Source organism: Strix aluco, chromosome Z, assembly GCF_031877795.1.
Source record: "Strix aluco isolate bStrAlu1 chromosome Z, bStrAlu1.hap1, whole genome shotgun sequence".
NCBI classification, from domain to species: domain Eukaryota; kingdom Metazoa; phylum Chordata; class Aves; order Strigiformes; family Strigidae; genus Strix; species Strix aluco.
In genome coordinates, this window is record NC_133971.1 from 62751913 (window position 1) to 62773591 (window position 21679).

At 45.6% G+C, this 21679-nt stretch overlaps 1 protein-coding gene across 4 annotated transcripts in view; it reads left to right on the forward strand.

Moving 5' to 3' along the window:
- The first annotated feature begins 1046 nt into the window (after positions 1–1046).
- Positions 1047–21679, forward strand: part of RAD23B (RAD23 homolog B, nucleotide excision repair protein) — a 45802-nt gene continuing 25169 nt past the window's right edge. The window contains exons 1-2 of one of the 4 annotated variants that reach the window (XM_074811566.1): positions 1049–1387; positions 18789–18889. Coding sequence is in view for 1 of the 4 variants with exons in the window: in XM_074811565.1 (XP_074667666.1) it covers positions 1322–1387 (66 nt within the window). In the remaining 3 variants the exon portion in view is untranslated. Of the gene's footprint in view, positions 1388–2182; positions 2249–18788; positions 18890–21679 lie in introns of those variants that run through there. The other 3 variants (XM_074811567.1, XM_074811565.1, XM_074811568.1) reach the window with 3 other exon arrangements.

Genomic DNA, 21679 nt, shown 5'->3' on the forward strand with positions numbered 1-21679 from the left:
GTGGTACAGGGGCTGACATTTCAGCCACATCCTCATTCTTCATTGGACAACCACTCTCAGCAGGAGATGCTGTTGGACAAAGTACTTCAACAGCAGTTAAAACATACTGAAAAGCTTTATAGCGCCGCATATGCCCAGCCTTCGCAGCATGATTCCAGTAGGTGCATTGTAAGGCTTGTCAACAATTTTGAAGACATTTGGTCTTCCAAGAAGCTTGTAACCTTTCAGAAGACTCTTCCTTTTCAGGAAAGTCTTTCATCATGCTGAAACAGAGATTTGCTGCGGTGACAGATAAGCATCTTTCCCAACATGTCATTTGAGGCTTCTGCATGCCAATCAACGGTGGTAACAAACTGCGCCCAGGTTGAACAGCGCTGTCTTATAGCATTGCTGTGGGGAGCCTGAGAAGGAAGTATTACTCGGCACTGCACATACACAGGCCAACAAAGCAATCCGCACCTTTCGGTGTGCTGACGTAAGGAGCTGGCTCGCTCAGCAGCAGTCACCTCACACTACACATGCTAACAACGAGCCACTGAACAACCCCAGCTCCCAGCCACCGCAGGCCTGCTGGATGGACAGATGGGCACATGGCCTCAAGGACCCGACACCAACTGCAGCCACCCTGCTGAAGGCTGCAGCCTTCAGGCCCCCTAAAAACACGTATGTATATATCAATAAACCTGTAACAATAACTTATAAGCGGTGTATAGATGTACACATACAAAACCGTATTTCCGCCCCCCAGCCGCCACGCTGTCTCAGGCCCCCAGGCTCGCCCCCCGCGCCTGCGCAGTGAGGCCGGAGCCCGCCGCGCAGGTTCCCGCACCCGCGCACTAGGGGCGCTGCGGGTCGCGCCGCGGGCGCGAGACGGCGGCGCGGTGACGAGGCGGCCGGCGGGCACCACCCAGCGGGGGGTCTGCGCATGCGCGGCCGCGCCGCGGCCCTCCCCCGGCCCGGCTCCCGGTGGGAGGGAGAGACGCGGCGAGCGCGCTGAGGCGCACGCTGCCTGCCCGCCCCCTCCCGCCCATCGGCGGCTGCGCCCCCGCCGCTCCCCACGTCCCGTCCCCGCTGCGGTCGCTCTTCCCTCCCCCTGCCGCCGCCCGAGCCGTGGGGGCCGAGCACCGCCCCCACCCCGCCTGCCACCGCGCGGTGAGTGTGACTGGCGCCCTGGGGCCGCGCGGCACAGGGCGAGCCGTTGCTGCTCCTCCTCCTCCTCCTCTTCTTCTTCTTCCCTCTTCTCTTCCCTGCCTGTCCCGCGGCGCTGCGGGGGACGCGGGGGCAGGAGCGCGACCGCGACGGGCGGCCGGCAGCCGCCACCATGCAGATCACTCTGAAAACGCTGCAGCAGCAGACCTTCCGGATCGACATCGACCCCGAGGAGACGGTGCGGGCCCGCGCGGGGGCGGGAGGCCGTGGGAGGGCCGCGCTCCGTCCCCTCCCGGGCTCAGGCTTCGCTCCCCCTTCCCGGAGGAGAGAGCGCTGCCTGGGCCTGGGCCGCGGCCTGGTTCCGGGGGCGAGATGGGGAGGAGGGGAGGACGGACCCCTCCGCGGGGGGGCGGGCGGGCAGCGCCTGCGAGGGGAGGGGTCGCCGGAGCCTCTGTGAGGGCCTGGGGCCGGGGCTGTATGGGGGTGGTGTGGTGGCCTCCCGGGAGGAGTTTGGCGGGGCGGGGGGGAATGGGACCGGCCGGGGGGGTGGGGGTTATGAGCTCCACCGTGGGGGAGAGGAGCGGGGCGCTTTTTGGGGGGCGCGAGGGGTCGTGGGGTGACGCCGTTTCCTCGGGATGCACAGGAGGCTCCTGCTGGGTGAGAGTGACTTTCCGTAGCGGGAGGAAAGGGACTGTTGTGTCCAGTCCGCCAGCGGATGGACTTTCCTCGTTATTTTGGAGAAGAATGCCCAGAAGGTAGAAGGAGGAATTGTTTACGTTGTACTCTGGAGGAGAGGAGCAAGAAGACTGAAGGAAGCTAAACTTTTTTCTTTGAGGAATGTAGGTGCCCGCACCCGTGGGTTGGTGGTTAATGAGGCAAAGTAGTAATCTCTGCTGTTTTGTATCGGGACTACTGGGAGTGGTTTGTGACCTCTTGCGGGGGGGCGTAGTGCAGCAGAAGGGAGGTGTGGTGCTTGTTCTCTACAGATTCCTGCCTAGAAAGGCAATGTCGGGAGAGGTGTTGGGCTCTTCTCTGCAGGAGTGTATACTGAAGAGGAGCTCGTGAGCTTTTGCTCTTAGGTGCATCCCTATACACTTAGGCAAGTTTATATTGTGTTTGAAGGAGGGTGGTTGTGGGGAGGCGTTATTGTTTTGCCTACAGTGTGAGCTCCAGTGATTAACCTGTGCTTATGAGGTGAGGGAGTACATGTGAGGTTCTGCTAACTGCTGTAGGGTGAGTGTTGGTGTCTCCTGCAGAGCCAACATTTGGGTGTGTGGTGAGGTTTATAATAGAGTTAGTCTCCCTTATTGGCAGGTTGCAGTGACTGAATATCTTTGTACTTACAAGACTGGGAGGGGGGAGAGGACGTGTTTTAGTTGCAGGTGAATGTTTTCTATTGGCAGATGGGAGTCTGCCGAAAAATCCTTAGGGAAATACAGTGTTCTGAGATGAGAGGAAGGGCCTTAAGTGAGTTCACAGGGTTAGAAGTTGCCTTGTCACTTGCCTGAGCAAGGATGGTTGCCTCTGATAGCCAGGTCCAGACATCCTTGTGGCCTTCTGAAAGATTTGGGGAGTTTAGCATCTGAAGGTGTGTCTGCAGCAGCCTTTCATGTGACATCTGGGCAACAAAACTCTAGAAACTGTGGAACATTGCACCTGCTTTTATAAAGTCTGCTGGTTTACCCTCTTCCACTACCATCTTAAGGAAGATAAAGGATGACCATTCAAGTTGGACCAAGAGTTCATGTAGTTGAACAGTGTGGCAGAGAGAGATGGCAAATGTCTGGCTGAAGCTAGGAACCTTACAAGGATTTAAAACATGAGTCTTGTTACTGAGAAAAGCACTCTTTTAATCTTTCTCCTGTTGTCTGTATTCAGTAAGGTCGGAATCAAGGAGAGGACTGAAGGAATGTTGCCAGTCAAAACCGTCACCAGGTTATGAGACAGCAAAATGCATTAGGTAGAAGTTGGATTGTGGGAAATCAGACTGTACTCTCTGTAGTTGCTACAGTAGCTCAGTAATGGAAACAAGAATGCTTCTCATGGGCATGATGCTTCAGGTTTTGGCTAGAATAGAGGAAATGCAAGTAGGATTTGAGGAGAACCTTGTTTTAAAGTCAGCAGGGTGAAGCCTTGATCTTACTAGCTCTAGAGGTGTGGAGGTGAAAAATGTATTGGTCTACTTTTTAGGAAAATGTGGAGAAGTTCTGTTGAAAGTGTAAATTGTGGGACTTAATAAAGAGAACACTTTTGAGCCTTCAGCTGGAAACCAAATCTTTTAAAACTGTAAAATGCTTTGAAATGTAATCTGTTAGGCAAGTGTTTCACAAGTGTATATTTGAAAGTTCTCAGTCTGATTTTAAAAAATACTAATTTTAGCTAAGTGCACTGCTTTCTTAGATTAATTTTCTAACATCTTGAAACAAATGTGTCTGTTTCGCTGAGTTCAGGAAACATTACTTTCAGTCTTTGAACTATAGAAGTGTGTCTCTCTGCTAGAGGTAGGCTTGTTTACTTGGAGCTGTGCCCTATACTGTGACAAGGCCAAAAATCATCTGGTTGTGATAGGCTCAGGAGACTTGTTAATCTAAAATTGGATTCTGATTCTAGCAATTTGTCCCCTTACTCTCAATACAAAACTAATTCGAAGAGACTTGATGTAACAGTGCGAGGTAGTGTTCTAACAAGAGTTTATGCTTGTAACTGAAAGCTGTCATTAATAGTAAGGAATATTTAAACAAACCTGCCAGTAAGAATTTGAAGCAACACACTCCTAATAACTAATTGGGCTTGTTACACCTTTTACACAAGCAACTGATTTTTTTTCCCCTGCTAAATCAGAGAGTTGCATTTTAAAGTTCAAAACATGCTTTTAATCATGTGACTTTAATTTTGCTTTAGTTGTGTTTTAAAGTATTGGCCCACTGACAGTTTTGACTGAATAAAAATTAGACTTGAAGCATAGAGTATTCTTGTTGTGTGAAAGTGCTGGATGAAGACTGTCAAATACTTTGGCTAAAAAAGTTAGAAAGATTTAGCCTTGGGCCCTGTTATTTGAGAAGGGTTATCAAATGAAGAAAATTTTGCAGGCATGTCTGTTTTTGTTAAGTTTTGGGGGAAAAACATTTGGAGTGCATGGGAACCAATGTAGTCATCGTGCTCTGTAGAGGACTGGATTTACGCGTAACTGTTGTAAGTGTTCTGAACGGGGCTGTTCAGTACTTGAGCATTTCGACTTAACCAAAGCATGCATTTATCTGTACAAGCTGCTTCTTGAGTTTGTTGACTGTGAGAGAGTAAATATGTTAAGGGTTGTGTTAGGAGCAAGTAATAAGCCCTGTCTGAAATTCATGTGGACCTGTGTAGCCACATCTCTTGTCTGAGGTGACAGAGATGACATTGCAGGCTTCTAAATCTAGTGCTTCTGTTGTAGTTGTCACTATGTAGACATGAAATAGGCTTTTAAAAAGTCTTAACAAACATTCTTTTTCTTTGGAAGTGAGATACCAGTTGAAAGTAAGTCTGTGCTTTTTCAGCTTCCCTGTGCTGTTAACCTAAAAACCCGACTGTCAAAATGCAAAGAAGTGCAAGGAATATTCAGGATGTCAGTAGGCTTTTGGCTGTAGTCTCTGTGTCACATAATATGGGCTTTCACATTTCACTGTCCTGCCACAATGTTTGAACACGCAGGAAGTGCCTGCTTTTTTAACACTGTGTCAACAAGACACCTAGTTGTGGAAGTTTGAACTTCTGTGTGTTTATGTTTTATGTTAAACATGTGTATGGGGATTTTTGGATGCTAACATTATGGCCCTTTGGTGCTGGAACCTCCTGGTTTTTAAGGTGAGAAATTTAGGCTAGATACTAACCAAAGCTGTATTAAATGTGTGGGGAGTGTGCTTCAGCAAAAATGAAGCAGGATCCAAAGGGTATGTAATAAGAAAAAAGTGAGGTTTTTCATTTAATTTTTCCAGATAAAACAGGTATACTACAGGGAAGAAGAGATCCACTCTCATTTTTCAAAAGACGATGTCATAACAAAGAATTTGTATGTTCTGATTTGTAGGGGATATAAAAAACATTTTGGCTATGTAGCAACAGTGACGTGGTACATATTAGGGAGATGGTACTTAATATGTACGTGGGGGGTGTCTGTGATAAGATGGCAAGCTGCTTTAATTCTCTTCAGAGAGTGCAGTGATAAATTTCTGAATTGGTGCAGACTATTGTCTGGATGGATAGAGTATGATTTGTGAACCCATAGGAAAGTGAATACTATTTGTGAACCCACAAAATTGTATTGGTTACATCTGTACCTATTCAGCATATTGAGAGCTATACTAAAGCATCTAATGAAAAAAGGAGATGACTATTGGAAGCCTATGTAATTTTACAGCAGACTTAGTACCAATTCTTGTTCTGTCTGGGGCTAGGAGAGATGCATGGAAACAAATAATGGGTTGTTGTAAAAGGTATTGATCATATTTCTTAGAGATCTCCTGGTAAACTGGGTTTCTTTTGGAAAAACACCCCCTGATCTAGCGGCATTAGTGAAGAATAAGGGTTAACACAATTGAACGTATAAGGGAATAAATTGTAAATAGTAGTACATTTACCTCATAAAGTGATTTTCTTTTTTTCCTGATATAAAAAGATATAAAAGCAATAGGTTTAGTTTTGGTCACTTTAGTTTTGCTGTAGTTATTGTATTTGTCAGAAGAGTTAACTTTAGAAACAGTTCTGCAAGAGCCAGAGAATATTTGTGGGTGAAATGGTAAAATCTGACTTGGAGGCTTGTTAGCTATGAGGAAGTATGAACTTAACTGACTTTCCTCCTATGTGTGTTTCAGTGCAGGTTAATCCTGCACTGTTGCTGATAAGAGGATAATTTTTATATTTCTCTGAAAGTTTATAGTCTTGGGGTGGTTAGAGGATAAGTGCTCTCAGGATCCTGTCCAAAATCCAGAAATATCCTTCTAGGTTAAAGATGTCTTTCTGTTTCAAGTCCGGATATTTTTCTCTAATTCTTCTTTGATTTTACAGCAGGTATCTTTCTCCTCTTCTAGAGGATTGTTACATTGCTGTTGCATCCCCTAGGATTTTATTGGTGAGTGTATGTACTTGCATATGGAGTCAGAGGAGGTGTGAATTTGAAGGGATCGTAGTGAGGTTTGATAAATGACTCTGCAAAAATGGTAGCTTCAGAGATTACCAGAATAAGAGTGTCAGGGACCGTTTGCATTTTTTTTTCATTACTTTTATACTTCCTTTGGAGACTGTAGCATTTTCAAGTTACGTTCTCTGATAATTCATGTTTATTTTATTAAATGTGTAAGGTTTTTTGCTAGTGTTTGTCTTTGGTATTTAGTCTTTTTCCCTGTTTCCTGGCTAGAGTTAGGATTTTCAAGCAAGGGAAGTTGTTCTAGTTCTTGGCTGAAGAAGGCTAGGCTTTGACATATTCAGGAATATTTTCCTTAAATTCCAGTGAGTGTTCTAACATAATTTCCAAAGAACTTTGAAGGGATGACACACACTCTTTAAAATTTAATAAAATAAAAGTTAAGATAGCATAAATTATGAATACAACTAATTTTATTTGTATTAGAGTATGTTTTCACACATTAGCCATTTTTCAAATGCATTGGCTCTACGACCATCATTTTACAACTGTTTTATTTGGAATGTTCATACCCAGTTCAGCTGTCAGCAAGAAAAATTTAAACTTGTACTTCTAGCAGAACTGGGGTGGAAATCCTTATCCCCATCCCTGCCAACTTGAACGTCTGAGCTTCACACCTTGTATTTCTAACTTGTTTTTTATTTGGTTATCTAAATGAAGGCCATTAATGCATATCTAAATAAAACTTGTTTTACTCCTCCAACTGGTTTGTCAGTATCAGTATTGGGAAAGTTGGGTTTTTTAAAGTGTCTTTTTGTAATTACTTAAAATGTCTGCCAATTTTGTTCATCTTCAAGCCACTATATTGCTTTTACACTTGTAAATCAGTTTGTGGAGAACATCCTTGTAAAAATTGTCAGTTTAATGGTACTGGAGGGTTGTTTATGCTGATCAACATGGCCATGCAGTAGTCACCACTCAGAAGGTAAGCTTTCTCCTTAAAACAAGCTGTTGTGACTTCATAGGGGTACTCAGAGCTGTCAGTAGTCACATCTTTCTGCTTTTTTTGAAAAGTGCAGGTTGCTGAGCTTTTTTCCCCCTGTTGCTTAAAACTCTGCTTTATGTTGAAATCTGTGTGTTCATGTGTTAGTACAAAGCTCCACGTATGCAGCTCTTTTTGTCACTGTTTAGCATCAGAAAACTGGCCCTAGTGCCCCCTTTTCAACAGGGCTTAGATCAATTTTGAAATGCAGGGTAGCAGTGCATAGAGGCCAACTTTGAGATCAGATATTAATTTTGTTGATCTCTGGGCAATGTATAACAGCAACTACTAGACTGATAAACTTCACCTAGGTGTAGATGAGCTCGGTTATGGAGACGAAATTAGAATTGTAGAGGTAATTGCTCAGGAAGGCAAATGCTAGAGCTAAACTTGGATTTGTGCCTTGCTGATTCCAGACTATTTATCTTCCAGACAATGCTGGTTCTTTCTTTGTGTACCAACTTTTTCACAGTAAATCCATACAGTAAATACAGAAGTTTATGAATGCTTTGCACTGTCTGTGAGGCTGTTTTTAAATATTGGAATAATTTTAAATGCCTTGTTTTTAGTTGAGTACAAATGGGTTTTTTTCCCAGTCACTCAGTAGACTCGTAAACCTGACTGAATTCACAAGATTATTCCTCTGCTGTCGTTCTTATTTCTTATACCTTTGGGATCCAAAGTAGGGCAGTAGTCTGTTCATGCAACCGTTGAGGTGGTCTCCTGACTAAATAGGAGGAGCATCCTGTTTAGGAAGACAATACAAGAAATTACTGTAAATGTACGTTTGTGCTAGCAAAATCTGGTTTTATTATTTGTAGAAGAAAGTAGCTAGAACAAAATGTGTTCTTATAAGTAAATGCTTTATAGTAGCTTTACTGATGAGCTTCTTATCCTCTGGACATTTCAGTAGTAGGCAGAATATATGCAATTAATCTGTTGCTGATCACGGAGTTTGATAAAGGGTAGTAAAACCTGTTGCACTGGGCAGTTTGTTGCTTCATTAGCCGGTTTATTGTCTGATACAACTGCATTGTCCTCACCTGACTTTGAGCAGTGTCTGTATGGCAGTATAATGTGTGGTAAATATGTTTTCAAGGGCAGTGGGAGGGAAAACTCAGGAATATTAAGCCTAAATTCTAAACAGACATGTTTAGACTAGCATGTCCTCCCTCAGGGAGGAGGAGGAGAGCAAAGCCCTTTGGACTGTGAAAGCCTTTGCCTTGTCTAAACGATGACTTTTCTCAAAGTCTGGGAGAAACCTGTTAGTCGATCACAGAAGAGATGGAGATTGGTAGAGGATTACAAGGTAGATTAAAAAAAAACCTCTGCTTGAAGTTTCTTCTTGAAAAGAGAAAAACAATTCAGATGTAGGTTGGTTCATAGTGAAGGTCTTTTGGAGTTAATCTTGGGATCCGTCTCTTCCTATTTGTTTTATTAATTTGATAAGAATTTGATGATTTTGAGTACAAATTGATGGAAACATGATGGAATTGAAGAATGCAAAGTTTAATGTTTGTACTTGGCTGCTTGATTGAGGGTGAGTCTTTTGGAAATGGCTGTCCAGTAAACAGCATAGATTAATGAGTTGGATTCACTACAAGATGAAACCCTGAAGCTCACAGATCCTGGAATGTGCAGTGAGAGAAGTGATGCCACTCTACTACATGTGTGCTGGTCACCTGTTCCCAGGCGTAATGAATTTCCACCAGAGCAGGTGGAAGAAAGAAAGGGTGACTAGGAAGGTATGGAAGACTGAGACTTCCATGTGAAAGGAGACTAAAGAGCCCTGGCTAGCTTAGCTCGCAAGCTGGGAGAAAGATTTAATAATACTGTATAGATACAGTGGTAAGCACCATGACAGGTGGGAAGGCTGTTCATGCTTGAATTATAACATCAGCATAAGAACAAGTGAGTATTAATAGTCTATGAATTAATTTAGGCTGGAAATTAGGAAAAGGCTTCCAACATCAGAATAAACATTGTAGCAGCCTTGTGGTAGAAGAAATAGCAAATGACCTAACTTGTCTATAGGTGCAGGTGGATCAGATACCTGATGGAGATTGTGGTGTGGAAGGCGGGTTAGTGGCTTGATGTCAGAAGGGGTCCTTTTCGGTTTTATATTCAATTTCTCACAGATCTCAAGAAATTCAGAAGTTTATCTTGCCCGTGTTGTACAGCCTGTGCAATTATAAATTCAAATTGATGGAAGTATACTGTTTGCTGTTTTGTTAGGAATTATGAACGGTGTCTTTGAATCAGCTGGGTTTTTTTTTTCCTCTTTTAACGTAGTGTATAAGGAAAGAGAAATGGAAATTGATGTGTGAGAGGGAATGTAGGGAGTTTACTCAATGTACTGAACTGTGGGAACTACTTGTCTAAGTGTAACCCAGCTTGCCCTGCTTGCTTAGCTGACTAAAATAACTGTAGGGACCAACTGGGCAGCTTAGTACTAGCAGTTTCATGTAGCCTGTTTTTAGGGTGCCCAGATAGGCTGTAGTTAGGGGCTGGTATTTCTTTGGAAGACTTCAGTTTTTCAGTTAGGAGTCAATCAACTCTGACTCTTAGTTAAACAGATTTCATGGCATCTGTTCTTCAGGACATTGTGTTCAGTACAGTCTCTGAATAGTAGGGAGAATTTCACATCTAAATTCACAGAATCATTCAGGTCGGAAAAGACCCTTGGGATCATCGAGTCCAACCATCAGCCCTACTCTACAAGTTCTCCCCTACACCGTATCCACCAACATCTCATCTAAACCACCCTTAAACACATCCAGGGATGGTGACTCCACCACCTCCCTGGGCAGCCTATTCCACTGTCTGACCACTCTTTCTGTGAAAAAATTTTTCCTAATGTCCAGTCTAAACCTCCCCTGTTGCAGTTTAAAGCCATTCCCCCTTGTTCTGTCACTAATTACCTGTGAGAAGAGACCAGCACCAACCTCTCTACAGTGTCCTTTCAGGTAGCTGTAGAGAGTGATCAGGTCTCCCCTCAGCCTTCTCTTTCTCAAGCTAAACAGTCCCAGCTCCTTCAATCACTCCTCATAGGATTTGTTTTCCAGGCCCTTCACCAGCTTCGATGCCCTCCTCTGCACTTGCTCCAGCACCTCGATATCTCTCTCGTATTGAGGTGCCCAAAACTGGACACAATAGTCCAGGTGTGGCCTCACCAGTGCAGAGTACAGGGGGACTATCACCTCTCTACTTCTGCTGGTCACACTATTTCTAATAGAAGCCAGGATACCGTTGGCTTTCTTGGCCACCTGGGCACACTGCTGGCTCATGTTCAGTTGCTTGTCAATTAGAACCCCCAGATCCTTCTCTTCCACACAGCTCTCCAGCCACACCTCCCCAAGCCTGTAGCAATGCATGGGGTTGTTGTGGCCCAAGTGCAGGACCTGGCACTTGGCCTTGTTGAAGCTCATCCCGTTGACAGTGGCCCACCGATCCAATCTATCCAAGTCTCTCTGTAGAGCCTCTCTATCCTCATGCAGATCGACACTCCCGCTTAACTTGGTGTCATCTGCGAACTTACTGATGATACACTCTATGTCTTTATCAAGATCATCAATAAAGATGCTAAACAGAAATGGTCCCAACACCGAGCCCTGAGGAACACCACTTGTGACTGGCCACCAGCTGGATTTAACTCCATTGACCACCACTCTGTGGGACCGTCCATCCAGCCAGTGCTTGACCCAGCAGAACATTTGCTCATCCAGGCCATGAGCAGCCAGTTTTTCCATGAGAATTCTATGGGGAATTATGTCGAGTGCTTTTCGAAAATCCAAGTAGACAATATCCACAGCTTTTCCCTCGTCCAGTAGTCGGGTCATCTTGTCATAGAAGGAGATCAGGTTTGTCAGGCAGGACCTGCCTTTCATAAACCCATGCTGACTAGGCCTGAGCCCCCGGTCGTCCATTATATGACTTGTAATGGCACTCGAGATGATCTGCTCCATGACCTTCCCTGGTACCAAGGTCAGACTGACAGGTCTATAGTTTCCTGGATACTCCTTTCTGCTTCTCGTGTAGATGGGATGGGTGCTTCATCTTGGGTAGCACAAGTAGATGGGTGGTACAAAGAAATACATTACGTACCCCTGTACTCGGCACTGGTGAGGCCGCACCTCGATGACTGTGTTCAGTTTTGGGCCCCTCACTACAAAAAGGACATTGAATTACTCAAGCGTGTCCAAAGAAGGTCAATGAAGCTGGTGAAGGGTCTGGAGCACAGGTCGTATGAGGAGCAGCTGAGGGAACTGGGGATGTTTAGTCTGGAGAAGAGGAGGCTGAGGGGAGACCTCATCACCCTCTACAACTACTTGACAGGAGGTTGCAGAGAGCTGGGGATGAGTCTCTTTAACCAAGTAACAAGCGATAGGACAAGAGGGAATGGCCTCAAGCTGTGCCAGGGAAGGTTTAGACTAGATGTCAGGAAGTATTTCTTTACAGAACGGGTTATTAGGCAGTGGAATGGATTGCCCAGGGAGGTGGTGGAGTCCCCATCCCTGGAGGTGTTTAAGAGTCGGGTTGACATAGCGCTGAGGGATCTGGTGTATTTGGGAACTGTCAGTGTTAGGTTAATGGTTGGACTAGATGATCTTCAAGGTCTTTTCCAACCTAGATGATTCTGTGGTTTGCTACCCTCTGTCCAATGAGACCTCCCAGTTAATCATGACTTCAGGTAAATCATGGAAAGTGGCTTGGCGAGCACATCTGCCAACTCTTTCAGCACCCTTGGGTGTAACCCATCCAGTTCCGTAGACTTGTGTGCATCCAAGTGATGTAGCAGGTCTCTGACCACTTCCTCTTTAATTGTAATGACAATTCATAGGGGGCAGAAGAAAATCGTCTTGTAGGTTAGGCACTGTAGTGTTTAAGTGTGCAATTCTAAATCTTTAGGGTAAGTCTTTGCAGATGATTTGATGCTGCTCTTAAGGGTATTGTCATAAAGTGTAAGTTCCCTTTATTCTGCTGCAAAATTTATTAGAGCAGAAGAAAAATGGGAATCTCTAAGGACTGAAATGTATTTTGAATTCTGATCAGGTGGAATAAAGCTAGGTGGCCTGAAGGTTTGGTTTATGGGTCTGTATTTCTGAGGAAAAATATGTCATAATGTTATGGATGCAGAGGTTGACTGTATATGTTAAACCTGCTTTCTGAGTTTGACAGATCAGTGTGCTGGGTGTGTTTTACTGAAATGAATTTTCACTTAATAACCCTAAATTGATGGTGATGCTGAGTCCAGATTTTTTTGCAACCTAATTTGCTAGAGGCAAAGTCTGGGTTGTTGCTCTTTTCAGCAGTTTACTGTACCACTAGCTGGAAAATGCAGCTGCCTTTCTGAAGAGCAGTGAGAGGGCTTTTTTTTTTTTTGGTCTCCCTGAAAAAGTAGCATTTACAGTTTAAATCTAAATGAAGGTGGTTCAGACTACTGTGTCCCACACACAGGTTGTTTAGAAAGAGCTCATGTATTCTTCTTCTCTGTTGGCAGAATTAAGGGAATGAATATCTTCTCATTAGTGGGTGCTAAGTCTTCCATCACTCCAGTTAGAATTGCAAGAGGAAATTCATGCCACTAGCATGTTACTGTTAAATTGGATGTATCTGATGTTATTTATTCCTTTTTTATTCTGAGAATTAGTATTGTATCCTCTGCAAATGAAGTGTTTCTAGGTGGTGATGAAAGCCAAAAGAACAGGCAGGCACTGTTTATAAAAACTTTTTTTAGCCTGTGTGTTTCTTGAACTTCTGCCTCTAACAGGAGAATGCTGACATCTGCAGCTGACTGCATTCTCTTGCAGATTCAAGCTATAGTACTTAAATTTGCTCCTTAGAGTAGGTATGGTCACTTAAGTGAATTCATTTGAGATATGACAGATTCCCTTATGTAAATTACTGTTCTGTATAAAACATTTAAACAGTGTTCTGAAATGTATTTTATGGAAGTTACTTGACCATTTAATGTATTTTCAGATTTATAGGAACAACTTGAACTACATTATGGAGTTTTTAATTAATAATTTGGAGCTCATGATGTTTAACATCTTTGTTGGCGACTTGGCAGTGGGGTTAAGTGCACCCTCAGAAAGTTCATGGATGACACCAAGCTGTGTGGTGTGGTCGACACGCTGGAGGGAAGGGATGTGCCATCCAGCTGGACCTGGACAGGCAGGAGAGGTGGGGCTGTTCAAAGCTCATGAAGTTCAACAAGGTCCTGCACATGGGTCAAGGTGATCCTGAGTACAAATACAGGCTGGGCAATGAGTAAATTGAGAGCAGCCCTGCAGAGGACTTGGGGATATTAGTGGATGGAAAACTGACTATGAGCCAGCAATGTGTGCTCACAGCCCAGAAAGCCAACCGTATCCTGGGCTGCATCAACAGAAGTGTAGCTTGCAGGTTAAGGGAAGTGATTCTGTCCCTTTATTTCCCTCTCATGAGACCCCACCTGGAGTACTGTGTTCAGCTCCAACATAAGAAGGACATTGACCTGCTCAAGTGAGTCCAGAGGAGGCCATGAAGATGATCAGAGGGCTGGAGCATCTCCCCTATGAGGACAGGCTGAGACAGTTGGGTTTGATGAGCCTGGAGAAGAGAAGGCTCTGGGAGACCTTCTGGCAGCCTTCCAGTGCTTAAAGGGGACCTAAAGGAAAGATGGGGAGGAACTCTTTATCAGAGGGTGTAGTGATAGGACAAGGAGTAATGGTTTTAAACTGAAAGAGGGTAGATTTAGGTTAGATGTAAGGCAGAAATTCTTCACTATGGGGGTGGTGAGACACTGAAGCAGGTTACCCAGAGAAGTCGTGGCTGCCCCCTCCCTCCCTGGAAGTGTTCAGGGCTGGATTGGATGGGGCTTTGGGCAACCTGATCTAGTGGAAGGTGTCCCTGCCCATGGCAAGAGGGGGTTGGAACTAGATGATCTTTAAGGTCCTTTCTAATCCAAACTGTTCTATGATTCTAGTGTTAAGTTACTGTCAGTCACCATAACATATAGATATCTTTGGCAAAAGTTCATAGTAGAGAGAATAGTAGAGTTCATTTAAATAAGGCCTCAGTTCATGATCTTTGCGTTTACAAGTGGCAGTGTGTCTATGGATACAGTTAGCAAAATACGGTAAATTACCCGAGCTATGTTAAGCTTAAATTTGTTTTAGATTTTTGTAAACTGTTAGCTGGAGAAATGTATCTGAGAACTAAAGTAACTTGTGTTTGACTTCAGTATGTGATCTGTTCTTAAATGGTTTGACATATATGGCAAGTACAGAGAATAAAGACCAGTACTGAAAACTGTAATGGCCTTCTCTGTTCAGCGTTTTTGTTTTTTTTCAAATTCCTTTAAGCAGCTAGTCATGGCCACTGTATTGGCAGGGTTTGGCCAAAGATTGCCTCTGTTCTTTGAGGAGCAAATGTGTAGTTCATTCCTATGTTCAGTACCACTGTAACTGTATGAGCTTCAATAAGGCCAAATGCTGGGTGCTGCACTTGGGCCACAACAACCCCCAGCAGCGCTACAGGCTTGGGGAGGAGTGGCTGGAGAGCTGCCAGTCAGAGAGGGACCTGGGGGTGTTGATTGACAGCCGGCTGAACATGAGCCAGCAGTGTGCCCAGGTGGCCAAGAAGGCCAATGGCATCCTGGCTTGTATCAGCAATAGCGTGGCCAGCAGGGACAGGGAAGTGATCTTACCCCTGTACTCGGCACTGGTGAGGCCACACCTCGATGACTGTGTTCAGTTTTGGGCCCCTCACTACAAAAAGGACATTGAATTACTCGAGCGTGTCCAAAGAAGGTCACCAAAGCTGGTGCAGGGTCTGGGGCACATGTTGTACGAGGAATAGCTGAGGGAACTGGGGTTGTTTAGTGTGGAGAAGAGGAGGCTGAGGGGAGACCTCATCGCCCTCTACAACTACTTGACAGGAGGTTGCAGAGAGCTGGGGACGAGTCTCTTTAACCAAGTAACAAGCGATAGGACAAGAGGGAATGGCCTCAAGTTGCACCATGGAAGGTTTAGACTGGATATGAGGAAGCATTTCTTTACAGAACGGGTTATTAGGTGTTGGAATGGGCTGCTGAGGGAGGTGGTGGAGTCCCCATCCCTGGAGGTGTTTAAGAGTCGGGTTGACATAGCGCTGAGGGATATGGTGTATTTGGGAACTGTCAGTGTTGGGTTGATGGTTGGACTAGATGATCTTCAAGGTCCTTTCCAACCTAGATGATTCTGTGATTCTGTAGTTTGTGACACCTGGCTGTGGAGGCCCTCTAGGGGTGCCTGCAACCAAGCTTGCACAGCTGGAGTCACCATGCTCCAAGAAAAGGCAGCTGGCACCACCAACCCAGCACACTGTTCCTCCTGACTGCTCGCAGCCCTGCTCCTGTCAGAAAGCAAAGGGGAGGCAGAGATGACTGCTTTCATGTAACTTTGTGGTGTTATTTGCATTAATAAGAACTACTTCAGCAAGGCAATAAATACCAAGCTGCTTCACATGAATCCAGTTATTGCACAGTAATTAATGTATGTGTTTAGCTTGTCTGGACCCAAACCACAACATTAATAAAAGTGATGTCAGGAATGGGATCCAAAGTGAGCTTTTGGGCTGTGGAAGGGGGTTCTACAGCTGAAGTGTGGTCTCTTGAATGTCCATGACTGCCTATGGCTGCCAAGTTAGTTTTCCTGGGTGTAATCTTGTGGAGCCTGAGGGTTCATACTCGGAATATGGGTCTAGCAGGCAGTGCTCCTACTGGAGCTTGTGTGTTAATAATGTATGTAGGGTAACAGTAACTTACAGGTAAGTTAACATTATCTCTATATAGGCCAGCGGAAGCTTCATGTAGTAGAAGCTGAATTCAGTCTCGCTAGAGGAAACTGTAAACCTCATGATGTTGTAATGGGACTTACCTTTGCATCTTGGGCACTGACTTTTTTGAGGAATGGATATCTTAAGGATCCATAAAGACATTAAGTATTTGGCATTGTTACTGTGGAAATGAGTAATGATACCCCTTTGATACCTCAACTGCCTGACCTCTTAGAAGGAGCATTCATAGTAGAACTGCAGGTATCACTTTGATTAGCACTGACTGCAACTCAGGTGGATCACTGATTACAATCCTCGACCAACAGAGATAAACTTTGTCCCATACATGGTCATACCAAAGAATTGGAAAGTCAAGGAGTGGTTGCATGAATTCATTCACCCTTCAACAACCATGTTACCTTGTGTGAAAACCCAGTGGGGATTGGAAGTTAACTGTTTACTATTGAGGTTTGAATATGAGGTAATCACCCTACAGTGCACGTGTACCAGGTGTGCTAGAACTGCAGTATAAACTTGACGCTGAGGGGAGCTGCTCTGGACCTGACCTGGTCTGATCTGCAGTGGAGTGGCAGCTCTTGATGTGCAGCAGGATTTCCTGAGTCGGGGAAATGCCAGGGCAGCAGAGAGACCTTTCAGGAGCTGGCAGCTCTCACAGGAGACTGGCTGCATTGCCAGAGCAATGGCAGCCCCACTGCCCGCCCCCCCCCCCCCCCGCCCCCCCCGCCCCTATAAAAAGCAGCTGAGGGAGTGGGCATGACAAGGAGCACTGTGACCAGAGTGGGCAAACAGAGCATGGTGTGTCGGTTTGCATGGCAGTTCATGCAGAAGGGCACCCAGAAAGGGTGTCGTCACCCTACGAGCTCAAGATGTGAGTTGAGTTCATGGTCATCATCATCTCAGAAGGAGCTTAGCAATGGTATCCACCAGCAGAAAGCGAAGTCCTCTCCACTCACCGGAATGGATGTGGCAACCCAGACAGAGCTCCCACAAAAACATGCAGCCATCCATGTCTCAGGCTGTGGGTTGTGCCAGCGGCTTTCACTAGTAATGGATGACAGTAGTAAGAACAGCTGTGTGATATGTGACCAAGTGGATGATCTGCTCAGCCCGGTGGCAGAGCTACAAGAGGAAGTACAAAGATTTAAGGAGCATCTGTGAGTCTGAGATGGAGGTAGACTAGTGGAAGCATGCTTTGCCCTCCCCGAGACAGAAACAGGAACAGCCACCAGAAAAAAAAAAAAAAAACCAAACAAAGGGGATCCTGTATCTTCCCCTCACCAGGCAGAAGGCAGTAGCTTAAAGGAAAGGAGAGAATGTAAGCAAGTCCACGCTTGGGATGGCAAGCAAACCCCCTCCTTGCCTATGTCGCCTTCCCAGGTGCCTGTATACAACAGATATGAGGCTCTGATGTAGAAGGTCAGTCAGTGGATGATATTGGATGGTGGTCCATCTACACGAGAGGTGTTGCCAAAGTCAGAAGTGCATACCCTTGTATCACGACCACCCCTGTGAGGAAGAAAAGACGAGTTATAGTTGTAGGTGACTCCCTGCTGAGTGGAAGAGAGAGTCCAATATGCCAGACAGATCCTCCTCTTGGGGAAGTCTGCTGCCTCACTGGGGCCTGGGTTAAGGACTTCCCTAGGAAGCTTCCTAGCCTCGTACAGCCCTCAGACTATTACACGTTATTGCTCTTTGATGCGGGTGGTGATGAAGCCACAACATGTAGTCCAAGGGCAATCAAAAGAGGCTTCAGGGCCTTAGGACGGTTGGTAAGGGAATCTGGAGCACAGATAACTTTTTCCTCTGTCCTTCCAGTTGCAGACAGTGACACTGGAAGAAATAGACAGACCCAGTCTATTAATACATGGCTCCATGGCTGATGTCACTGCTACAACTTCATTTTTTTTGGTAATGGGATGGTCTATACAGTACCAGGCCTGCTGGTGTTGGATGGGATTCATGTTTCTCAAAGAGGGAAGAGAGTCTTTGCTCACAAGCTAGTGGAGCTCATTGATGGAGCTTTAAACTAGACTTGAAGGGGGAGGGGGATAATACCAGGCTTGCTTGTGACGACATGCCAAGGTTAGAGGGACATGGTGCCAGTGAGGACCCTCAGTGTGTTGCTCTGAGACATGCTGGGTACACTGCAGCACACTTGAAGTCTTACAAAGGTGAGCCAGGGGCTCCTGAGGTAATTGGAAACAACAGGGAAACACTGGTGAAATATGTCAAAGGAATTAAGGTGTGTTCCTCTAAGAAGATGACATGGCCAACAGCCCAGCTGAAGTGCCTCTACACCAATGTGCACAGCATGGGCAACAAACAGGAGGAATTGGAAGCTACCATGCTGCTAGAAAGCTATGACCTAGATGCCATTACTGAAACTTGATGGGACAAATCCCATGACTGTAGTGAAGCTGTTGATGGCTACAGGCTTTTCAGAAGGGACAGATGAGGAAGGAGGTGCAGAGGGGTTGCCCTCTATGTCAAGAAGTGCATAGATTGTGAAGAGCTGTCTCTGAAGAATAGCCACAAGCAAGTTGAAACCTTTGGGTGGGAATTAAAGACTGAAGTAACAAAGGCAACCTTGTGGTTGGTGTTTACTACAGACTGCCCAATCAAGGGGAGCCTACTGACAAAGCCTTCTTACTCCAGCTACAGGAGGCATCACGCTCACGGACTCTTGTCTTGCTGGGGGACTTCAACCACCCTGACATCTGCTGGAAAAGTAGCATGGCGTGCCATAAGCAATTCAGGTAATAGACAGCCCTACCAGAGGGTATGTGATACTGGACCTGATGGTCACCAAGGCAAGTGAGCTAATTGGTGACATCAAGATTGAAGGCAGTCTGGGCTGCAGTGATCCTGCACTGGTGGAGTTTGCAATCCTGAGGGATAAAAGTCAGGAATTCTAGGAAAGCAATATTGCAGCTCTTCAAGGAGTTAGTCAATAGGACCTGCTGGGAAACTGCCCTCAGGGACAAGGGAGCAGAAGAGGGCTGGCAGATCTTTAAGGATGCTTTCCATAGAGCACAAGAGCTCTCAATCCCCAGGTGTAAGAAATGAGGAAAGGAAGGCAAGAGGAGGGCATGGATGAGTGAGGACCTGCTGGACAAACTAAAGGGCAAGAAGGAAATGCACAGGCAGTGGAAGCAGGGACAAGTATCCTGGGAAGAGTATGGGGATGCTGCCCAGTTGTGTGGGGATGGGGTCAGGAAGGCGCAGTTGTGGCTGGAGCTGAACTTAGCAAGAGATGCAAAGAATTAGAAGGGCTTCTATATCAGCTGGAAAAGGAAGGTCAAAGAAAGTGTACCCCCCACTGATGAACACAACTGGCAAACTGGTAACAACAGATGAGGAAAAGGCTGAGAGGTACTCAACTTTTTTGCCTCAGTCTTCACTGGCAATCTCTCTTCCCACACCTCTCGAGTGGATGGACTGCAAGATGGGGGATGGGGGAGCAAAGTCCCTCCCCCTGTAAGAGCAGATCAGGTTTGTGACAACCTCAGGAACCTGAACATACGTAAGTCTAAGGAACCTGACGAGATGTATCCCAGAGTCCTGAGGAAATTGGCTGACATAGTTGTCAAGCCACTCTCCATGATATGTAAAAAGTCATGGCAGTTAGGTGGAGTCCCTGGTGACTGGCAAAAGGGAAACATACCACCCATTTTAAAAAAGGGTAGAAAGGAGAGGACCCTGGGAACTACTGACCTGTCAGCCTCACCCTTGTGCCTGGGAAGATCACGGAAAAGATCCTCCTAGAAGCTATGCTAAGGCACGTGGAGGACAGGGAGGTGATTCGAGATAACCATCACGGCTTCACCAAGGGCAAGTCTTGCCTGATCAACCTAGTGGCCTTCTGTAATGAAGTGACTACATCAGTGAACAAGGGAAGAGCTACAGACATCATCTGTCTGGACTTCTGTAAGGCCTTTGACACATTAGTCTCTTAATTGGAGATACAGATTTGATGGGTGCGCTTTTTAGTAGATAAGGAATTGGCTGGATGGTCACACCCAGAGTGTAGTGGTCAATGCTTCAATGTCCAGATGGAGATCAGTGACAGGTCAGTGATGAGTGGTGTCCCTTGGGGGTCCATATTGTGACCGGTACTGTTTAATATCTTCATAAACAACATAGGCGATGGGATTGAGTGCACCCTCAGCAAGTTTGCAGACAACACCAAGCCGAGTGGTGCAGTTGACACACCTGAGGGATGGGATGCCATCCAGAGGGACCTGGACAAGCTCGAGAAGCAGACCCCTGTGAACATCATGAAGTTCAACAAGGCCAAGTGCAAGGTCCTGCACCTGGATCAGTATCAGTACAGGCTGAGGGATGAAGGGATTGAGTGCAGCCCTGTGGAGAAGGACTTGGGCATACTGGTGGATGAAAGGCTGGACATGAGCCAGTAATGTGCGCTTGCAGCCCAGAAGGCCAACTGTATCGTGGGCTGCATAACAAGAAGCATAGCCAGCAGGTTGAGGGAGGTGATTCTGCCCTTCTTACTCTGCTCTGGTGAGAGCCCACCTGGAGTGCTGTGTCCAGCTCTGGAGTCCTCAGCACAGGAAAGACATGGACCTGTTGGCGTGGGTCCAGAGGAGGGACAGAGTAATGATTGGAGGGATGGAACACTTCTCCTGGAAGGAAAGGCAGAGGGTTGGAGTTGTTCAGCCTCGAGAAAAGAAGGCTCCAGGGATACCTCATTGTAGCCTTTCAATAGTTAAAGGGGGCTTATAAGAAGGATGGGGACAAACTTTTTAGGATAGGACAAGGGGTAATGGTTTTAAGCTAAAAAAGGGTAGATTCAGGCTAGATGTAAGGAAGAAGTTTTTTACAATGAGGGTGGTGAAATACTGGAACAGGTTGCCCACAGAGGTAGTAGATGTCCCATCTCTGGAAACATTCAAGATCAGGTTGGACGGGGCTTTGAGCAACCTGATGTAGTTGAAGATGTCCCTGCTCATTGCAGGGGGGATTGGACTAGATGACCATGAAAGGTCCCTTCCAGTCCAAACTCTTCTATGAATACTGCTTGTATTTAACCATCATCATAACATTTTTTTCTCAATTCCCTTGGCCCCAAAGTGTAAACTGCAGTTTGCCAATGTCTGGAGAGGAGTGCCACCTGCCAAAGGGATGAAAGCATAGCCCTGTCATTTGTTTCAGACTTATACATCAGGTTTTGGAAGAGGGCAGTACATCACTCCCATTGTAGTATGGGGAAGCACTGCCCATGAGCTGGACAGCAAAGGCAAATGGATCATTGGAATTTTACCATCAATATTTTACTACAGTAAATATCTTAACTTTTTCGCATGGATCCAATTATTGTGTAGTAATTAACACATACATTTAGTGTGTCCTGACCTAAACTATCACATTTAGCTGTTCATACATTTTTATTTGAGAGAACAGGTTTTGGGTTTGTTACTTGTGGGAAAAAGACTGTAGTCTGGAAAAGAACTCAAACAGTAAAACATGAGGAAGACAAAGCAGACATTTGAAACCAGTAGCTTGATTTGAGTGCAGTGGGCATGAAA